Genomic DNA, 21,729 nt, shown 5'->3' on the forward strand with positions numbered 1-21,729 from the left:
TTTCGAAGTTGTGGTTGAAATGCCTCTACCTTTTCATCTGTCGTCTCCTTGGTAAGGGAGGGATGCCCTCCCCAGTGGTTAAGTCCTCTTGTGAGTCTCTTGAGAAACCTTTGTGTTGGAGTCCTTGTTACTGATGGGGAGAGGCATGAGGGGCCTCATCTAGTGCGTAATCAAAGTTTGAGTCATTTTTGCTGGTTGTCTGGAACGGTCATAAACAGAATGGTGGTCTGTAAACAAAAAAGAAGTTACTTCTCATTGGTCGTTGACGTGATTTTCTGATCATCTCTGGTGTAATCTTGTCTTGGGTGTCAGATTCGGTGCGGTTCTGCTTGTTGCCTTTGTGAGTTTCGCTGAGGAAGTTGGTTATCATTATGACGCCTCTTTGGCGGTGTTTGCCATCTCGATCTCTGAGGGCGGGGGTAGTTATGAGGTGCTTGGATCGGGCCGTACCAATCGGGAATCTGCACGTCGGGTAAGTTTAAAGTAGACGTGAATATGGCGATATCCTCTGCAGTAGTCACTGTAGCGGTGGTTCCGTTGTGCGTGGCAGTTAACGAGAGGGGGAATCCCTATCTGTACTTGATGTTTCTGGCACGTAGTAAATCTGTCAGGGGTCTAAGAAGCCGTCTCGCTTGTAGTGTCATCCATGAAAGGTCAGGGTAGATTTGTATTTGGGCCCCGAGAAATAGCAGCGGTTGGGACGTTTTTCTTAGTTCTCGAAGTATTTCTTCTTTTGTTCCAAAATAATGTAAACGGCAAATTATGTCTCTTGGGGCGTCTGAGGCTGGGCCTCGCGGTCTCAGCGCTCTATGAGCTCTATCAAACAGGATGTGCTCCGCTGGATCTTTGTGGAGTAAGTAATTGAATAGCTCTTGTAGTAATTTAGGCAGGTTTTCCCCTTCAACTTCTGGTATGCCTTTTAGCCGCAAGTTGTTGCGCCTTCCCCTGTTATCAATATCATCAATAGCTCTGTACATCATGGCCATCTGTGTATTTTGAGCTTCTAGGGCCTGTTGAACCTGCTGAACTTGGGTGAGTGTGTGGTCTTGGTTGTCTTCAAGCGATTCTAATCTTTCCTCTACCCCTTTAACCTCTGCCGCCATATTGTCTAGTTTATTTTGGAACAAGGATTCCATTTTCTGGATCAGAGCATGGATATCCTGTTTTGTTGGCAGATTGTTTAGTATAGCTCTCAGATCTGCATCTATGTGTGTGGAAGCTGTGTCCGAGCTGGCTGGGCTTAGTGGGGGTGAGGATGGAGAGTGCTCGTTTAAAACTTCCGCCGCCATTTTGGGGCCTACTTCGTCTGCGTTTTTCGCCGGATTATCTTTAAAAAATTTGGTGAGAGCGCCCGTTTTTGCTATGGACTGCTTCTGAGAGGTTTGAGCAGGGTTGGTACCTTTTCTGGGGTGTCCCATATTGCGTTGTTCGCCTGATGTTGGTGGATTACCCGCGGTCCCTGTCAGAGCTCAGCTACAGCACGTCCAGCTCGGCTCGCGGTTGGCTCCGCCCCCCGGTTTTCTAATCTTTGTGTGCCCTGTACCCTTCTGTCCCCTATCATTCCCTTTTGCCTATTTGATGCTCCCCTTTTTAGCACATGACCTGTCTTGTTACCATTCCCCCTTCTGGTGGTGCCATGGCTATCCATACAGTGCTGGGGGCTGTTGAGGTGAGCCACCCCTATTTATGCACATTACTTTGCCTGATTTTAGGGGTGAGGCCTCTGTGGCAAATGGGGTGAGCACCCATTGAAATATTATGGGTGCACCTGCACGCTAAGGTGCCTGACTGGGGTAAGCCGCCATTTATACGGATTGGTCACTACTGTGGGTTCCCACTCTCACCCCTATTTGATTGGATCTCAGACTTCACTGCTTCTGATCAGTGTCTACACCGTTTGGGTGATATTGTGCCCATATAAGACATTTTGTCCGGACAATAACGAGGTCACTGCTTGGTGAGCCTTTTTTTCTGCAGCAAGGTTGGTGCACATTCTGTGCTGATTTCCATCAGTGGACTTTGTAAATGTACCTACCGCCGTAGCTATAAACATATCAGCCTGCATAACCAGGCTCATGTTCGGGTCAAAAGTGCATGTCTGTAGAACACTGATAATATCACTTTCTTTGATATGATGTATTTTTTGTTTTAAATTGGAGCCTACCTTCTGAATACCTTTGAGTGGAGCTTTTACTGGGAAATTTTATGTTTCACTAAAGCTAAGTAGAGCTGAATACCTGTAAAATACAACTAAATTATTCTATGTGATGGCGTAATATTTAAGTAGTTAAAGGACCACTCTAGTGCCAGGAAAACATACTCGTTTTCCTGGCACTAGAGTGCCCTGAGGGTGCCCCCACCCTCAGGGTCCCCCTCCCGTCCGGCTCTGGAAAGGGGAAAAGGGGTAAAACTTACCTTTTTCCAGCGCTGGGCGGGGAGCTCTCCTCCTCCTCTCCGCCCTGTTGGCTGAATGCGCACGCGCGGCAAGAGCTGCGCGCGCATTCAGCCGGTCGCATAGGAAAGCATTTACAATGCTTTCCTATGGACGCTTGCGTGCTCTCACTGTGATTTTCACAGTGAGAATCACGCAAGCGCCTCTAGCGGCTGTCAATGAGACAGCCACTAGAGGATGAGGGGAAAGGCTTAACCAATTTATAAACATAGCAGTTTCTCTGAAACTGCTATGTTTATAAAAAAAATGGGTTAACCCTAGCTGGACCTGGCACCCAGACAACTTCATTAAGCTGAAGTGGTCTGGGTGCCTAGAGTGGTCCTTTAAAGAAACCGAATATCAACATGTGCTTAACCTCGAAATTTACCACAAGACAAGAAGTACTATTTACAAGGACTTATTAATCATATTTTTTTTTATCTGCAAGTATAACATTAATAACCCAAAACAAGTTCCTTGAAACTTGGGCTGGGTGTTGGTTACTTGTCTACAGTCCTGTGAATATGAAAACACTATGTTGTTATGCTCAAGATAAAAACACCGGCTGTCTCCTGGAATGTTGTGAAAAGCAAAAACAAAATTATATATCTGTGATAACAGTCAATTTGTGCATGGATTTCATAACTGTGAGAGAGCGTATCTCCCCTTATTTACAATGTCAACCGTAGCCATCTGAAATAAATATAACTGATTGACCGGACCAGAGACGATCCCACAGCATTGCTGCTGCCACCGTAAGATACATTTAATATAAAACTAACGTTTCCCAAAATTAAGGTAGAACGAAGATCTCCTAAACATAAAAAAAAATGTGCAAACCAACAATGGCCAAAATAGGGCTTAACATACGAATGTGGCTGCAAAAGTAGATAATTTAGAAGGCTTAGGAATCCTGCCACATTTGTAAGTCTTCCTATGCAGCATACTGAATGATAATACTGTCAGAGTCAGAGCCTGAGGAGAGCAATAGCAGGGGATGTGAGATGAAAGATCTATTTTGTGAGATGATGTATTGCTTTAAGAGAATTTGAGAATAACCTGCTTAAAGGACCACTCTAGGCACCCAGACCACTTCAGCTTAATAAAGTGGTCTGGGTGCCAGGTCCCTTTAGGATTAACCCTTTTTTTTTATAAACAGCAGTTTCAGAGAAACTGCTATGTTTATATTAGGGTTAATCCAGCCTCCAAATCCTCTAGTGGTTGTCTCACTGACAGCCGCTAGAGGCGCTTGCGTGATTCTCACTGTGAAAATCACAGTGAGATCACGCAAGCATCCATAGGAGACCGGCTGAATGCGCGCGCAGCTCTTGCCGCGCATGCGCATTCAGCCGAAAGGGAGGATCGGAGGCGGAGAGGAGGAGGAGAGCTCCCCGCCCGGCGCTGGACTAAATGTAAGTTTTAACCCCTTCCTCACCATCCAGCCCGGCGGGAGGGGGTCCCTGAGGGTGGGGGCACCCTCAGGGCACTATAGTGCCAGGAAAACGAGTATGTTTTCCTGGCACTATAGTGGTCCTTTAATTCTGTCAAGGTTTTCTTGTGGAAGACTGGCCTACATGGTTAAAGTGTCAAGATTAATGTTCATTAAACATAGTGAAGTTCAGTCCTTTCCATCTTATGAGGTGTCAACAGAATATTTAGTGTGTTAAAAGAGAGAATTATGACAAACCCTTAGGTACTGAAGCAGAGGGATAAAGAGCCACAAAACTACATAGCACTTGGCGTAATTCAGCAAGATCCAGATAAGAGCATCTGCCAATAAGTCAGATAAGTTGAGGACTGCTCTTAGAGCAGACTGTTAGATGTATCTGTCCTTCCACTTAAGACACTAATGTCAGCTTTAAATAGGAAAGCTCATTTAGTGGCCAAGACAATTTGCTGGATGGCTGCAAGCATGGTAACATATTTGAGAGAAAAGTCTTTAGAAGAATAAGTAAATCGGGGCTAGGGTTTGAAGAATTATGAGGCACTGACAAGTCATAAATTAGATGAGGTTTTAATAAAAACTTTCCATACTCTACACCAATGGAGTTAACACTCCATGAGGAAATTGAGGTTTTATCACAAAATCTTTCTCAAACGTCTTTCTGAATTAGCATGTCTATTGTATCCAGGTCCCTAAGGGCACATAACAGGACATTCAAGAGTCCCTGAATGGACAGTAATCAACCCTGTACGAAAACCTTCTTACAATCCCTTTATCAAGAAAGCTGCAATATATTAAAAAGGGTAATTACACAAAAGTTCAGATAGGGTATACAAAATCAACTCATGCTAGTCACAAACTTAATTTGTTTTACATAGATTGTGGATGAGCATCAAGAGAGTTGGTACAGATTTATCAATCAAGCAAGATTGGCTATTTGCATATTTGTGATTGGTAAAAGCCCAAACAAGCCCCTGTCTTGGATGTACTGGGCATTGAAGGCGTAGCTGGAGAGTCTGATAGTACCTTTATTAACGTTATAACATGACATGTACAGTAACCTACTTGCTAAACCAATGTAAAGCCTACCTCAGATAAAACTTCCAAAGATTAATTCTATGGATCGTATTTCTTTACAAATTGAAATATGTAAAGAAACCTAATTAGTGAGAAACTACATTCTACAGTAGCAGTAGAGAGGGCCTAAGCATGTAAATCTGTTTTAGAGACCAAGGCTCCTTCCAATGATAGTTCAAAATTTTCCCATGTCGTCAGTTAGTAGCATGGAAATCATTTATTAAAAATAGGCTTATATATACACACATAACCTGTAAATGTCTATCATAGAGAAAGGAGTGTGCCCCTTACGGTATTATCTAGTCAAGGAACTGAATATGTCGTCTAGCTTATAAATCAACAAGCCTTATGTAGAACAAAAAGAATACAGAGTTGTACAGAATTGACCACATAAAATTTGCGATACTATTAAAGGACAATTAAATTTAAGTAAGTGATTGGTAGATGCAAATATCATAATTGTAAATACCCCCTCTTGTATTACAATGCGGGAATATTGCAACATATGAGTTTATTGATCGATAACTATAAATACAATAGCATAACAGCAAAAAGTGTAGACAGTCGTGAGTAATTATTTCAAACCCCCATTTTTTTTTCTCACTTATAAGATTTTACCTAAATGTTAGTAAAAAACAAAACAAAACTAAAAAAGGAGATTTCAGAAAAACACCTTACAACCCCACTTACTTATCTGCCTCCTTGGATCATCGAAAATTACAGAGAAAAACATAAAAGAGATAATATCCTCTACAAACTTGTAGCTATAAAAATGTCATACCACAGACCAATGAAAGAAAGCTAAAAATATCATGGCAGGATATGAGAAAAGAGGAACAGGAGTAAGAAAGACATTTTAACCAGTCATATTGCAAAGGTATAGAGGATATGCACACACTGTGCACACAAGTACTCCCATCAGCATTCTCCAGACAGGCAGGGCCACAAACCCAGGAAGGATTCAATAGAACAATGTAGATGAGTGCACATCTGGTGTTTTCTTCAGTAGGCAGCTTTATTTCAAAGTGCAGAACAAAAACAAAGTTTCAGCTCCTTGGAGCCTTTTTCAAGTCTTGACTTGACAAAGGCTCCAAGGAGCCGAAACGTTGTTTTTGTAGGCAGCTAATGGAGATGTCCTGAAATTTAAGCAGTTAATGGAGATGTCCTCAACAAAGGCTCCAACGAGCAAAAACTTTGTTTTTGTTCTGCACTTTATAATAAAGCTGCCTACTCTAGAAACCAACAGGTCTGCCCTGATCTACATTGTTATATTTTAACCAGTGATCTGAGATGGACAGTCCTCTGAGGCTGTAAATATAAACCTAAATGTCCCAGGTCACCATGTATTTGTCTAGGCATTCAGAGGATGTGGAAATTAACTTCTCCAAAGTACACTGCTCCTTAACCCTCTCAATCCAATCCAAGCAGGAGCCTACAGATATATTGAAGAAAAGGTTCAGTCTAAAATTTGAGGACATATCCATTAACTGTAAAATTCATCATATTCCAGAAATTATGATCATGGGGCAATATCACCACAAATGTAAGTAAGAGCCGGGTTCTCTTCCACATATCAAACACATCAGACCAGCTGTAGGGCAGAATCGTGCCACGTAGATCAGGACTCTGTACCAAAAAGCAGTGGTGAGCTAGATAGAAGATTTCATCACTCAGAGAGTGGGCATCCTAGAATTACATCTAGAATTACAAGAAAGGAGGGCAGTGAGGAATGAATTATTTGCATCTCACAAAAAACAATATAAAATTAAAATACTGTACTATTTGAGAACCACAACAAGCTAATAATGCATGAGCTGTTGTGAATTAAAAAGTCTCCTTGAACAAGAGTGTGTCTTGAAGCTTGCAAGGAAGACGCGATGTGTGCTCAACAGCAACAACGCTTTAAGTTAAAATATGTTATTCAACAATATAAACAGGTTTTAGAGAGAAATGTAATCATGCTGAGCTTAACTTGCATAACATGCTTTAAAAACAAATACCCATTATTGTACATCTTGTACATCTTTTACAGTTATAGCAGAACAGGCTAAACAATTGAGGCTAAGCATTCTTTAAGATAGGTTGTTACATAAGTGCTATACAAAAAACTGCATTGTATTTGATTGCTTTGACATATGTTAAGCTTAATACTATGGGATTTATTGACTAAAGAGTCAAGTGCTTATTCACCAGAGTGTGAATTGTTGGAAACTGAAAGGGATTTCAAAGTAAATTTCAAATTTTAGACCACAACAGCTGAATTAGAAAATTATATATGTTTTCCATTGAGTTGCTTTGACCAAAAATGTTAAACTCACTTCCAATCCCAGACAAGTCCCACTTTAGTGAATAAGATCAAAACAGTAGAGTTTTGACTATTTTGTCTTAAAATTCCATAAACTTGCATTTACCTTTTCATATCACCATAATCTAATCTTTAATGTCTGAAGATACAAATATTCACTACAGAAAGCTTAAAGAAGGCCTACTAGAATTGTGCAATATGATCATAATATGCAGCAATAGAAACCAAACCTACTGTGCTTAGCTCGAAGAAAAAAGGCAACAGGGAACATATAATAAAACCTTACACACATCTCAAGGGATATAACAGTACAGGAGGGTGCAATTTTCTGTAATAATACATTAGAGACAACACGAGGACATAACCTCTATAAGTTGCTTGGAAGACAATTTATGAGACATCAAGTCATATTTTACAGAAACGGCTATAGGCCTATGAAGCGGTTTTATAACAGACCTTTGCAATGAAAGATTTCAGTGATGCTTAGAGACATATCACTGTTCTGAGTATAATTATATATTTCTGTCCTGAGCATAAAATCAAGAATCACACTGTTGCTTTTAGGCAGACTGTATGGCTCAATTATCTTTTACCTGCTGTCAAAAACTGTATAGCAGCAGTTTCAGTTTTAGACTTTACAAAGTATCAATATCCAGAGAAAGAAGAAAGCACAATGTTAAAGGACCACTATAGTGCCAGGAAAACAAACTCGTTTTCCTGGCACTATGTAGTCCTTAGGTCCCCCCCACCCTCCCGCTGTGCTGAAGGGGTTAAAACCCTTTCAGCCACTTACCTTTCTCCAGCACCGGGCTCCCTCGGCGCTGGGGAACTCTTCTCCTCCTATCGACGTCAGCGCCGAATGTGCATTCGCGGCATTCAAACCACCCATAGGAAAGCATTCCTCAATGCTTTCCTATGGACGTCAGCGTCTTCTCACTGTGATTTTCACAGTGAGAATCGCGGAAGCGGCCTCTAGTGGTTGTCAGGGAGACAGCCTCTAGAGGATGGATTAACCCTCAGTGAAACATAGCAGTTTCTTTGAAACTGCTATGTTTTCAGCTGCAGGGTTTAAACTAGAGGGACCTGGCACCCAGTCCACTTCATTGAGCTGAAGTGGTCTGGGTGCCTATAGTGGTCCTTTAAATTAGGCATAGGTTAGTGCTTTAGTGTACTAATAATATTAAATTTAGTAATGACAGGAGATTAGTATGTTGCATCTCTCTTTACTAGCTCCACAGCAGCAAAGAAACACATAGAAAAAAAGAACCAATCACAAGTGAGTAGGATGTACATGAGGTATAGTGACCTAAGCACTTTCAGACGGTGACATCAAGCAGAAGCAAACATATAACATGCAATAATAAGAACTCCTAAATCCAATATCTGAAGAAGCAAACTTCCAGAGAATTCCAAAAGAACAACCAAAACGTCTTCAGGGGTGAATCAAACTGAAAAGAGAATGTGTGACAGGTTTAGACACACATCATTTCATAGTAGTAATTTGTAAAGTACAAACAATCATATTATTATTTTATTACTTATATAGCGCCAGCAAAATTCCATAGCGCTGTACAATGACAATTCCAAGCCAATGGAAATAAAATCATCAATGTAAACACAAAACATTAAGAGCCCAATCTTCCTCAGACCCGTGAGACATATAAAGAAAGTGAACAGAAAGGGTGGGATAGCAAATATGTTGCCTTCTGTCATTCCTAAAATTAAGATTATTAGTACAATAAAGCTAGTATAATATTTAATTTTACAACAATTTTACAACATGACAGTAGGCTTCATATTTAGCCATTTTAACGCTGAGAAAGGAATAGAAAACCAAGAAAGAATCCGAACAGTGCGGAAAAAACGTAAACGTCAAACGCACGAACATGCGATACATGATGGAAGGACACTAGACCAAGCATAACGTAAACTTGGCCGATAAAAGACAGAGAGAAAGTCCGTCATAGATGCCCAGTCCTGTAGAAAACTGAGAACGATCTCCATCTCTCATAAGCTGGAGGTCGAACTGGCCGAACTTACTACATTAATGTATCAAGGTTCCATTCCAAACACCAACCAGACCGGGAATGCCCAGATGGAGAGGTAGCATCGTCGCATCCCTGGGGCTCAAGAATCCCATAGGAGGTCCCTATCAGCCTGCGATAATCCGCCAATCTGCTAAGAACCCCAGATCCGTAAGAAGCGTTGGGCACGAAGGCAGGAGGAAGAGATCCTCACAGGACAGTCCCAGGTCAGGGAACCAATATTGGCTCTGTCACAGCGTGGTGACAGAGGTCAGTGTTACTCGCTGAACACAGAGGTGATAGAGAACTCTCATAATCATTGTGAAAAAGGAAAAAGCATACGCCCCCAGGGGAGACCCATCGTGCATTCCGGATCCAGCAGCTAATTGAAGAAAGCTGAAGTCTGGTGATCCCTCTAAAGGTGACAGAAGCAATCTGTGGTGAGATGTGTCACCTCCAGGTGTTAGTTAGTTCTCAAGGGGATCCAGGTAATATACGGGACTGCCGACGCTCTGTTCAGCCAGAGTAGAATGCAACAAACGGATTACTCCTTCACCAGGCTGCGGATAGTGAATGATCCTGTTAAGAGTTCCAGGCAGTCAATGTGAAAGGAGAATTCCTGAGTTGTGCACATGCCTTTCCGTGGGTACACTCTCGCAGGTTGTTTCCGCAGCCCCACAGGACCATCCAGGAAGGGCCATTGCAGACTCCTGTAGATTCACTACAAAACCCAGCAATTCCAGCCGGACCACAAAGAATCGCGAATGTTGACATATTCTAGACCCCTCGGAACCAAACATAAGAATATTGTCCAAGTAAATAATGCAACTCAACCCCCTGGTCCATATGTGAGCTATTATTGGTATTAGTAGTGTCGTGAAGCAGCTGATCTGTAGAGGCAGGTGAAGTGCCAAGGATGACCGCGTCACATGGAAGATAGATATCGTCAGCAAGAGGGGTGGAAAGGGATCGACAGCACGTGTCTTCATGTCCAGTTTTGCAAACCAGTCTCCTACGTGAAAAAGGTCCCTTATTAAGTTTGAATGCCTTCGACCTTGAAGTGATGGTATCTCATGTGGGCAATGTAGGATGCACATTCTATAATACCATAGAGACGCTTACCTGAGAAAAAAACGGACTCTAGCGCATCTGTGAGTTGTGTGTCCTCCGTCTGATCGCCTGGAGTACCAGAAGGGTTGTCTCCCACCCACTTTGTGTAAAAAGGATGTGGTAGTGAGGTACAGGGTCTGATGGCCCGATGCGGTTGGCGATATCGCCCATGTATTACAGGCTTGTCACCAATGTTGACTGCTCTTAAGTAAATAGCAAATATGGGTAAGTATATTACATTTACATATGTTATGACATATATTGTGAAATAACTATATATATATATATATATATATATATATATATATATATACTGATTTATCAGGCCACTTTATTCATGTATTTAGGGGGCTACAGTTCACAATATATAGCAAACAGCTAAATAGAGAAATGAAAAGAGCACGCCAAACACAATACCCTGTGCAGAGCTACGTAGCAAATTTGATGTGGTTGGGTCACTACAAAGATTATATAGTTTACCATAATGCTGAGCAACGGTGTTAACGATTGCTTGTGGGTGTAACATTTTGTGTGTCCCCCTCTAGCTCAAGGGAGGTAATCCTAGAGGCAACAATTCGCTGCTTTAGTTGAGAGGCCAACTTGGCCCCAGCCCTGTTGCCTGCTTCAAAAAAAATTGTGGTTGGCCCTGCGAAGTAGGAAGGCAGTCTCTGATAATTCCCAGTTTTTGAGTTGTGCCTGAAAATCGAGCAGTTTGGAGGCTGTTTTTGGCATAGCACCATGTGCACGGTAGGTAAAAATTATGACTTCCATGGAAATCCCGAACCCCTGAACAGATCTGGGTGATTTTTGGATATGCTGGTACCCCAGATCGGGGCTATCAGTGGATGTGGGGTTTCCATGTGTTTTGGGGATACTTTTGGTTATTGTGAAATATATGTTTTCTGTGCCTGGAGATAATGGAGTTTAGTACAGTTCCTGACACAATTATCTCTCACGGGGGAGGGATTATCCTGTTTTGTGTGGCAATGTCCTGGACCTGAGAGCCAATGTGATTACAGTGTGTACTTTGTCACAGTCCCCTCTCAAGTCCTGTGGGAAATGCCCCTGGAATATGTTAGGGAAAATCCCTTGCATGGGGACTTGCATTTTAAGGCCAGTTGTGGCTGTCATTAAACAGTTCCTCTTCACCCTTAACATAGAGCCTCGTCTCATGTGTGAAGGAGGCAGCTATACTCAATCTGGGGATTGCTATACTCCTAATACTTCCTTGGATTATACTCACTAGCTTTTGTAAGAGCTATCCTGCTATACTCTCTGGAGCACTGGAAGCTAGATCCTGGTCTTGGATCCAGGGTGGGTGGAGGACAGCGAGACCCCAACCAAGCTGTAACGCTGGTTGTGGGAACTACATGGTTATGGTGTCTGGTGGAGAGCTTGGGGATACTAGGAAGCAGTGATTGGCGGAGGCACACAGTCAGTCCGCCACACTGTCTAATCTAGAATAGCTGTTGTGCGCGGGGGTGTGACATATGTAGTCCTTTTTAGTAGTGCTGTAAGCACTATGGGTCAACAAAGTTATTGGATGTGATGGAGTGGCATATGTGTGAGGAGAGAGTGGATCTATGTTTGGAAGTGCGCGTAGTAACAGTTATTTTCTGTGGAGGAATCTAGGGAGCTGTCTAATAAAAAAATGTCGCCTCCAATGATGACCTCCCCATAGCTGTACAAATTAAGCAAGGCAAAAATATTCAGCATTAATTCATGTTGGTTGCCATTCGGCCCATATACATTAAGCAACGTATAATTCGGCCCATATACATTATTATTGATTAGACATTGTATGAGGAGATATCTTCAGCTTTTATTTCTAATTTTGCGTATAAGAGAATTAAACCTTTTTTCCTACTAGTATAGATACTCCTCTCTTTTTAGTAGAGTAGCAAGCATGGTAATCAATAGGGTACCAGGATGAATTAAACCAGGGTCTAGCGTTTCTTTTAAAGTGCATTTCCTGAAAGAACGCTACATGTGCCCCTTTCCGCTTAGTCGCCTGGAGAGCTAGCCTTCGTTAGTTGGGCGAGTTAAGCCCTTTGGTGATTAGTGATAAGATTTTAAGTACCATTAGGGTTGGGATAGGGTTGTGCGTTGACGCCACTTGGTGTGAGGCAGATGGGATAATTGAAAATCAGGTCCCACGGATGGGGAGTTAGTAGGTCTGTGAGGTGTGGCTGGAGGCGCTAGCCATCGGCCTATGGAAGGCGCGGGTGCCCAATCGTGGGACGAGTCGCCCATAACAGGCTTCCAGAGAGTAAGTAGACATGAGGAGAAAGAGAGGGGGTGAGGGGAATAACAAAAACTGTAAACTATGTACAAGGATGCAGCAAATGCACCAGTGGGTACCATTTTAAGCCCATCAACATTAGGCTGGGGATGCCCACTGGACGGAGACACCAGGGCTGCCATGTGCCTTCTTGGGGTGGTGGGGAGAGTCACATGAGACGCACCTTATTGGTTGAAGGTGTAGTGACTGTGTGTGGAAAAAGGTGTGTGGTTGTATGATGAGCCCGTCAGGGATCGCAGCATGAGCTGGGATGACCACCCCAGAGGAGAGAGGGCAACCCGGCCCAGGCGCTAGCAACACAAAAGACCCATGAGTGCAATAGTGGGGATACTCATCGTTATTGAGGTCACAGTTCATCCATAGAGGTTGAGTTCACAGGGGCAGAGCACAGTCCAGCAAAGTCCCGAGGTCTGCATCTTGTCTCGACTTGAATCGTTAAGTTGTCTTAGCCTTTAGGAGGTGATTTTGGGTTGATCACTCTGGTAGAGCCTGTACGATGGTGGTCCGCAGTGGGTGGAGGAGAAGCCAAGGTGAGGGTCCCAGGTTCAAAGCAGCTTGCATCCCTCCGTGGGTGTAGATATCACCTTTGTATTGCCGTTACTTGTGATAAGCTTAACTGGGAAGCCCCAGCGATAGGGGATGTTGTGTTGCCGTAAAGCCTGTGTTATAGGCTGAAATTCTCGCCTCCTGCTCATGGTGTAAGCAGAGATGTCGGGATATAGATGTATGCTGGTTTATTTGTCTGGTAATCTTCTGGATGATCTGCAGGCCGACATTATTTGACTTTTGTGGTGGAAAAGGTGAATTCTTGCAATTGCGTCTTTCGATGCGCTTGGCAGTGCATTCCGGCCTTCAGGGAGTCTGTGGATGCGGTCAATGATTATTTCGGAGGCGGGAAGGTCTGGCAGTATGCAAGAGAGGTAGGCCTAAAATAGTCCTCCAATTCTGCTGCCTGTATAGTATCAGGGATGCCCCTTATGCGTATATTATTGCGGTGGGAGCGATCCTCGGCATCCGCCAGCTTGAGCTGTAGACTTGTCACCTCAACTCGCACTGTAGAGTGCTGGTCTGCCAGGTAATTGTGGGCCTCGATGTTTTCATCCATTTTGGACTCCAATTTATCAGTGCGGTCTCCAAGGTCGGTGACTGATTTTTGTAGGTCGTCTGTAATCCGCAGGAAGTCCGCCTGTATGTCTTTCCTTAAGTCCTGCAGGATATTTTTCTTTTTCTTTGTGAATGTCTTCGATTCTAGGAGAGCCGCAGCTGTGAGCAGTGGGCCTTCCTTGTGGTCTTCATCTCCATACGGTGTGGAGGAGGGATTACTGCCTAATGAAGCAGGTAGGACTGTAGTTTGATCTGGGATTTCTTCCCTTTATTGCCCATCATAGCACCTGTTTTCGGGTCGAAACAGATTGCTGGTTTGGGAGCAGTTTTGGGTGCGTCGAGATGCGGAGCTCCGATGCAAACACATTACACCAATTGCATATTGATTGCTGTTTTACACTCTCCCCAGTCCTCTATACCACTCTCCCCAGTCCTCTATAAATAGGGCTAATCCCTTGGAGTTCATTGGTGGGATAGTTGGTGTCTTCTTTTTTCAATCTTCTCATTTGATCGTGGATGTAACTCCTTAACCGGCAACGAGCAGCTTCAAACACGGAAGTGCATGGTCGTAATACGGAGAAGCTGCTCGTTGCCGGTTAAGGAGTTACACATGGAGTGGAAATCCACGAGCAAATGAGAAGATAGAAAAAAGAAAACACCCACTATCCCACCAATGAACTCCAAGGGATTAGCGCTATTTATAGAGGACTGGGGAGAGTGGTATGTTAGATTGCCTTTTGGTTTATTGCATATTGATTGCCGTTTTACATAAAAGTGGTCCCTGAGGAAGTTCTTGGTAAAGAACGAAACGCGTAGGATCTGTGGACTTTTTTATACTGTTTTTTTTATTTATTTGTTTTATGCATTTATTTTTCATCCATACTGTGTTTGTATGAATAAAACAGTTTTTTTGGGAGCTGCGCTTGGCTGGATTGTTGGATCATCCTGGTAGTACGGTCATCATTGAAGGAGGATTTCTAACCTCCCATCCACATCGTGGGGAGGCACCTATAATACGCTCTTATCATCTGGAATTTGTGAGTGAAATGCAGTATTATATCTTATAACAGTTCCAGACAATATTACTGTCCTTTATTTTAGGCACACTAGCAGAATCCCTAATCCACCTATCTTGTATAAGGCATAAGTAAACAGGATATATAACATATAGGTATGTCAGAGTGTAATTAGTAAAGGAATAACATGCTCCTAATAGCGGAGATTTTGTACTGCCACCGGGTACTTATAGTGAATAGAGATACAGAGTTCTCTGCATTGCAGACAGCATGGAGAAACAGAGAACATGTCTCGTACCGGGAGATCGGCTGCCTCGCCCAGGCCCTGGACTGCTATTCATGGTTGGCCTCAGATTCGGACGACGTGGGCGCTTCGTTTCTCGGGTCCACACAAGTATCCCCATGTTCCTGCTTGATGCTAGGTAAGTTATAAGTTGTGTTAAGCTGTTTGCACCTTTATTCTCTTCTACATACCTTCCTTCTTTTGTTTTTAATCTAACTAATCCTTGTTTTACTTTTCTCTTCTCATTTATGTACCTAAAAAAATGTTTTATCCTCCTTTTTACTGACTGTGCTATTCTCTCTTCTGCGTGTGCTTTGGAGGCTCTTTAACTTGCTTTGCCTCTTTCTCCCTAATCTTATAGATCTGTCTGTCTTCTTCACGCTGGTTTTTTTATTTTATTTTTTTATAATTACTAAAGGCTAACTTTTAGTTTTTTTTACTATTTTGGCCACCTAATGGAATTTGCTGTTGCTTTCAGTAGTGCAACTTTTAAATAATCCCATTTCTTCTGGACTCCATTTAAACTGCTACAGCCTGATAAGGACTCCTTTACGCATATTCTAATTTTAGAAAAATCAGCTTTTCTAAAATCTAAAACCTTTGTTTTTTTAACACACTCGCCACGGTTACTTTCTGTCCTTGTTTAGGGGGACAATTGGATTGATGTTTTATCACCCTTTTGTTCCCCCCTCCTAGTTTAAATACTTCCTAGTAAATACTTCCTTCAAAAACCTCTGAACTGCTCACTGAGAACATTTGTTCCCTTTTGAGAAAGATGCAAACCATCTTTTTTGTACAGTTAATTTCTATGTGAAACAAAGCCTTCCGACACCATTCACTAAGCCACAAGTTAAAGTACCTAATACACACCCGCCTGTCATTCTGAATGTTATGTACAGTAAGAACTTCAGAGAATGACAGTGTGGACACAACCTCTTAACAAAGATTGTCATCTGTGTTATACTAGCAGTCCTAAATAGGGGACAAATGAAGGAGAATGAAATGTAAGTGGGGAAAAAAAGCTGACAAAGAAAAATGAAGGGGATGATACCGCTTTGTTAAAATATAGTTTCATTTCAAGCATAGGCATACAAGATCAAATTAGTTTGTCCATAGCACGTTTTAACAGAAACAGAAAAAAAAATCATACATACCTAATACATACCCTTAATCTTCTTTGTGCGTTTAACCCCTTAAGGACACATGACATGTGTGACATGTCATGATTCGCTTTTATTCCAGAAGTTTGGTCCTTAAGGGGTTAAGTAAATAGTACAATAAGTAGCAGGAACAAGGAATTTGGAGAAGGGAGTTTAGATAAAAGGGATTAGGAAAGCAGTTTCCTCACATCCTTTATTATACTAAAGGACAAAAAACTGTGAATATGTATAAAGCAAACTGAAAAAAAATCCACCTCTCCGGTGTCAACAAGCTGATTGCTACTAAATCTTGCATGTTCTTGTTTATTTTTAAAACAAAAGGGCTTATTTGGTAGCTGCATATTAGAGTAATTGTTTAACAAACAAAACACTACTTGGAGAAGAAGTACTTTATAAAAATTCAATAAATATATACATTATTTCTTTGCAAAAGCAGATAAGAATGAACATGAAATGTGACTTATGACTACTAGCAAGTTAAATTTGTATAAAATATAGTATAGCATAAGGATACATGCAAATGTTCTTGGAAATAAATATGCACATACTGTATAAAATACAGCATAGCATATTACAATTCCATTATAATCAAGGTCAAGGGCGTTACTTTGGAAGGAAGTGTTCAAGGCCAGTAGTATCTAATAGTACCAACATCCAAAATGTAGCAGAATATGCACCTGAGGTTTATGAGGTTTACAGTTCATTAGTTTCTACCCAAATATTTTGGTGCACATGAGAGCCTGCTTTTCAACTTAATTCTCTCAACATTTGCTTTGGTGCACTAGAGAGCATGGCATTAATAATATGCTTAATACATTTTTGTGATTTGAGGCTACATCAATCAGTGTATTTATAACTTAAAAAACATTTTCTGCTACCAACATCTTTCTCAAACACCACTGTATTATTATTTTGTGAGTAACAGATGCATGCATCAACCAACTTTAAATAACTGGTTATAAAGGACCTGTAAATGTTAGACCATTCCATGCACAGTATGGAAACAGGCAGGAGCTGCATGCATTGCAGCATATCTGACATCTTTACACTTACCAAGAACATAAGGAACAGAGGCTGAAATGACAATACAACTTTAGAATCCACTTATGGAAAGGAGATAGAAAACAAGATAACAATAAAAAAAATTAAAAAAAGTTCCTAAGATCTTGAGAGCCTGTTCTTTTTCACATCCCTCCCAGATGCATGTGTCCCTCACTAAGTATCACAAAAAAAAAAACACATGATAATCAACATCTGGTATAATACAAGCTAAATAGGAATAAACAACGTGTGTTTGGGCACAGGCCAAGAAAATTAGACATTTGCCACACACTAAACGGGAATTGTTAGTGGTATATAATAGAAACTCTATAGTGTTAAAACCCCAATTTATGTGACTTGCCCCTCCCCCTAATACCTATTTTAGAACGGGCTAGTAGATGCCTTATTTCCAGCGCCGCACAGGTATTTGCTGAAATCGGCAAAGAGGCGGCATGGGGGAGGGGTCAGTTGGCCAATCAGCACTTCCTCAGAGAGAAGCAGTGAATCAATGCATCTCTATGGGAAAATTCAGGGTCTACTGTGCAGCACTGCCCCAGGAAGCACATCTAGTGGCCATCTGAGAAGTGCTCTCGGGGAGCAATGTAAACACTGCCTTTTCTGCCTTTAATACCTGAACTAATGAGCAAGTAATCAGAGATGGTGTATAGATGTCTGTGGAGGCACAATGGAAAAAATAGGGTTATCATGGAAACCAGTAGATTACGCTTGTCAATTAATGGGTGGTTGTTAGATCATTGCCAATCTTAGTACAGCAGAATATCTAGGTGTTCTTAAATAACAACAATGGCTTATGTGGCCAATATGGTAAGTAAGCATGTCAAATATAGTATTGAGGAGAATATTGAAATGTAAGATTAATGTTTTAAATAAAGGATAAATTAACCAACGTTGACAAATATATTTCTCAATATCAATAAGTTGTAGTGATCATGTATCAATAAGTTGTAAAATGTATACTTTGGACCAGTTTAATCACACCTGGAAAATTAAATTGGCTTGCACACCAAATACAGTTTTCGGTTTTCATTTAATAACCATTTCCAGAGCAAAACTTTGAAATGTGATGTTCTTTTACGAACCATATTTTAACCATAAGTTCAAAAGAGCAAATGTACTCACCCCTAAGACACCAAATCTCTCACAAAAGTTCCACCCACAGAGAAAGTCAATTTCAAAGTTGTGATTTAGAATTACAATAGCGTTCTCTTTGCCATATTTGGTGTAGCTTTGCGGATCTGAATAGAGTGTGCAATCTGTGTCTGACCACCACTCCAATAACATAACCAATTCTAGAATAGAAGAAGGAAACCAAAATATGTTAGAACACTCGACAACTATATCCTGTATGGTATCATAAATGCCATTTGATCTGTATTTCAAATAAGAAACATAGTTTGTCTCTGTCTGTCACTCAATATTTGTCTAATAATTTTTTTAAAAGCACAAAAAAAAAAAAAAAAACAGAAGCTCATTAAATATACTTGAAAATTAACAGCAAGTAATCTGCAAATCACACAATCAACAAGGTAAATATACAAAACTTGATATTTGTCTATTTTTAAACTGAAAAATAAGAAAAGTGTGTTCAAACAATGGTGAAGGCTTGTGGGGGGAGGAAATGAGAGACAATCATTCAGTCAAACTCAGATTACCGGTAATTGAAAACAAAATCACACTACTAAATAGAGCTTGCAATTTCAAACAAGATGACCGAATAGTTGTCTCACAGTCATTACATGATTTGATCAAGCACCATATGGGGAATATTAGACAGTAGTTCAAGTGCCTCACTTCTTTAAAAACATAAGCATTCAGGCGTTCTAATTAATATATTGCCTCTATAGTAAGTCTGTTTGTTTTATAAAAATGTATTAAAGGGAAAAAATAAAGTCTGGCTCTTTTTTTCTTTTTTGTTGTTGTGCACAAACAAGCTTGTATAGCCACAACAGCAGGAGCAAGCTTATTAACATTAGACATTATAATACTTCAGTGTGCATTACAATGTGCTGCACATTTTTAGTAACAATAATATTAGAGCAGTTAGTGGTAAAGGGTCAAAGCATGATACACAATTATGCTAGTGCTCAAAAAGTATGTCTGTGATACAGAGAATGCAGATATGGGAACACGCAAGCGGCCCCAGTTAAGGTTATCAGGTCACATGCTCAACAGGCACAACCTTGCTATCTACTGGTAGTAAGCTAGGGAAGCAAAATAAACATTAGGCAATATCTATGCAACATTAAGTGGGAAACTGGGGGAGGATAAACAAAAATCAAGCCTTTTGGTGGTTGTAGGAGGAGATTAGTGCCAACCAGAAATAGTCCAGTCTCTGGTCATCCAATGCCACTTTGGGGTATAACAGTGTGTCAATGCAGCAGGACAGTCAGCAGGCACAAGGGCCTATATTTAAACTGCGGTGGCTCTGTAGTGGGGTGTGAAGGTGCAACCAACTGGGGCCTCAGTAGCCTCCCATGTAAGCCAGTCGCTCAGGATTTGAGCTGAGCTGTTGGGTATTTGCACCCTGCTGCTGTTGTGGTGCGACAGACAAGACATCTCCACCATTTGTTTGGCTCGTCTTGATCTTGGAGCATGCTTCCACCGCCCTGGGAGTCGCAGAGTTGCCTGTATGTGTGTTTCTTGGGTATTTCCCTGATGTTGGTGTTAGTCTGGCTCTTTTTTAAAATCATATGAAAATATATATATATGTACAAACTTGACAAATATACCTTTCTAATTAAGATGCAAGGCATTTAGTACAAGATTTCCTGAGAATTTGAGAATTTACTAAATAATTTTCAATATTCAAGATTGTTATGATCTCTGTATCTCTCTCTCTCTCTGTATATATATATATATATATATATATATATATATATATATATATATACATACACACAAACTTGTGATAAATATTGTGTTATTTGATATTTTCATGAAAATAAAATATATATATATATATATATATATGAGAAATAACAAAAATCAAACTACTATGTAAACCATTTTTATCTCAATGTAGACATTCTACTTAAAGGGACATTATAGTCACCAGAACAACTACAGCTTATTGTATTTTGTCTGGTGAGTATAATCTGTTCCTTCAGGCTTTTTGCAGTAAACACTGTTTTTCCAGAGAAAAGTTTACATTACAGCCTAGTAATACCTCCACTTGCCACTCCTCAGATGGCTACTAGCAGTGCTTCCTGGGGCAGTGCTGCCTACTGTGGGACCCAGAGTAGGAAGGGTTCCCTTTGCTTATGCAGGAATTCTTCTCTGCATCTTGTACACACAGGGAGAATAACTCAGGCAATGTCATCTGAACTATTATCTGTAGACAAGAGGCAGTGGCTTCTGTCAAATAGGTAGTAAAGCAGCTCTTCGTCCTAAGGAGTTCCTAAGGAGTGTATCTCTTCTTTAACTTTAAGGGACATTCTAGACCCCTAAAGTACTTTGGCTTGATGATATGCTTTATGGGTGAATAGTATATCCTCTTTTTTGGAATTTTACTAAAAGTGCATCATTGCATCAACTTTGATGATCTCAGTCAGGAAGCAGTAGCCAAAAACACTACAGCTTTAGGTTTGTACTGGTAACCTACAAGAACACTATAGGTTCAGAAATACAGGTGTGTGCATTACATTTTTCTTTTAAATGAATGCAGGTTTTAATTAGGATATATCTACTAAATATATATATTTTTTAGGGGGTTGGGGGACAGTCAAGTGTCTATTTAAGTTATTACTGTTGTCTCTGTATGGGTGTCTATGTACGCATCTATGTATGTGTCTATATGCGTTGCTGATTGTGTTAGCTGTTGTAAAAATGATGTAGCTGTGGTGAGAGATGTAAATCCTGGGGGAACCCAACAAATATTTTTCCCAGGGGCTCATAAGTGTGAAGCTACAGTTCTGGGAGTTCTTCAGAAAAACCTGTGACAGTTGCATTGCTACATGTTGCACTATAAGAATATCAGTATACAAGTGTATGCTGAACATGTACTTACATGTTCAGTATAAAACATGAAAGCTGATCTAATTGCTCTACAAAAATAAATAAATAAACAAAGGGTTCCCGGGAATCCCCCCAAAATGTAGAATTTAAGGCCTGCATATGGACTCCACAATGTCAACCGATTACTGCACCACAAATAGGTGATGTAGAATTTCTTCTCTTGAATTCACGATAGCAAGGTCTATATTCAATGGAGAAACTTATATTTATGCTGCTGCTACCATGTCTGGCTTAAAAATATCCAACGGGATGCACCTTCTGCCTTCCGAACCATGGATGGCATTATCTAATGGAATAGTGGCAAAGCTAGCTCTTGGGAAATCTTATAGGATGGAATTTGAGCTATTAAGTGAAAACAATCTCCATACTCTTCTGGAGACCACTTCTTTCAGGATGG

At 40.9% G+C, this 21,729-nt stretch overlaps 1 protein-coding gene across 1 annotated transcript in view; it reads right to left on the minus strand.

The window, feature by feature from the left end:
* Positions 1-21,729, minus strand: part of AGPAT4 (1-acylglycerol-3-phosphate O-acyltransferase 4) — a 173,650-nt gene that overhangs the window by 94,984 nt on the left and 56,937 nt on the right. The window contains exon 3 of the mRNA XM_063441221.1: positions 18,438-18,607. Within this exon, the coding sequence (XP_063297291.1) occupies positions 18,438-18,607 (170 nt within the window). The remainder of the gene's footprint in view (positions 1-18,437; positions 18,608-21,729) is intronic.

This window comes from Pelobates fuscus, chromosome 2 (genome assembly GCF_036172605.1).
Source record: "Pelobates fuscus isolate aPelFus1 chromosome 2, aPelFus1.pri, whole genome shotgun sequence".
In the NCBI taxonomy this organism is placed as follows: domain Eukaryota; kingdom Metazoa; phylum Chordata; class Amphibia; order Anura; family Pelobatidae; genus Pelobates; species Pelobates fuscus.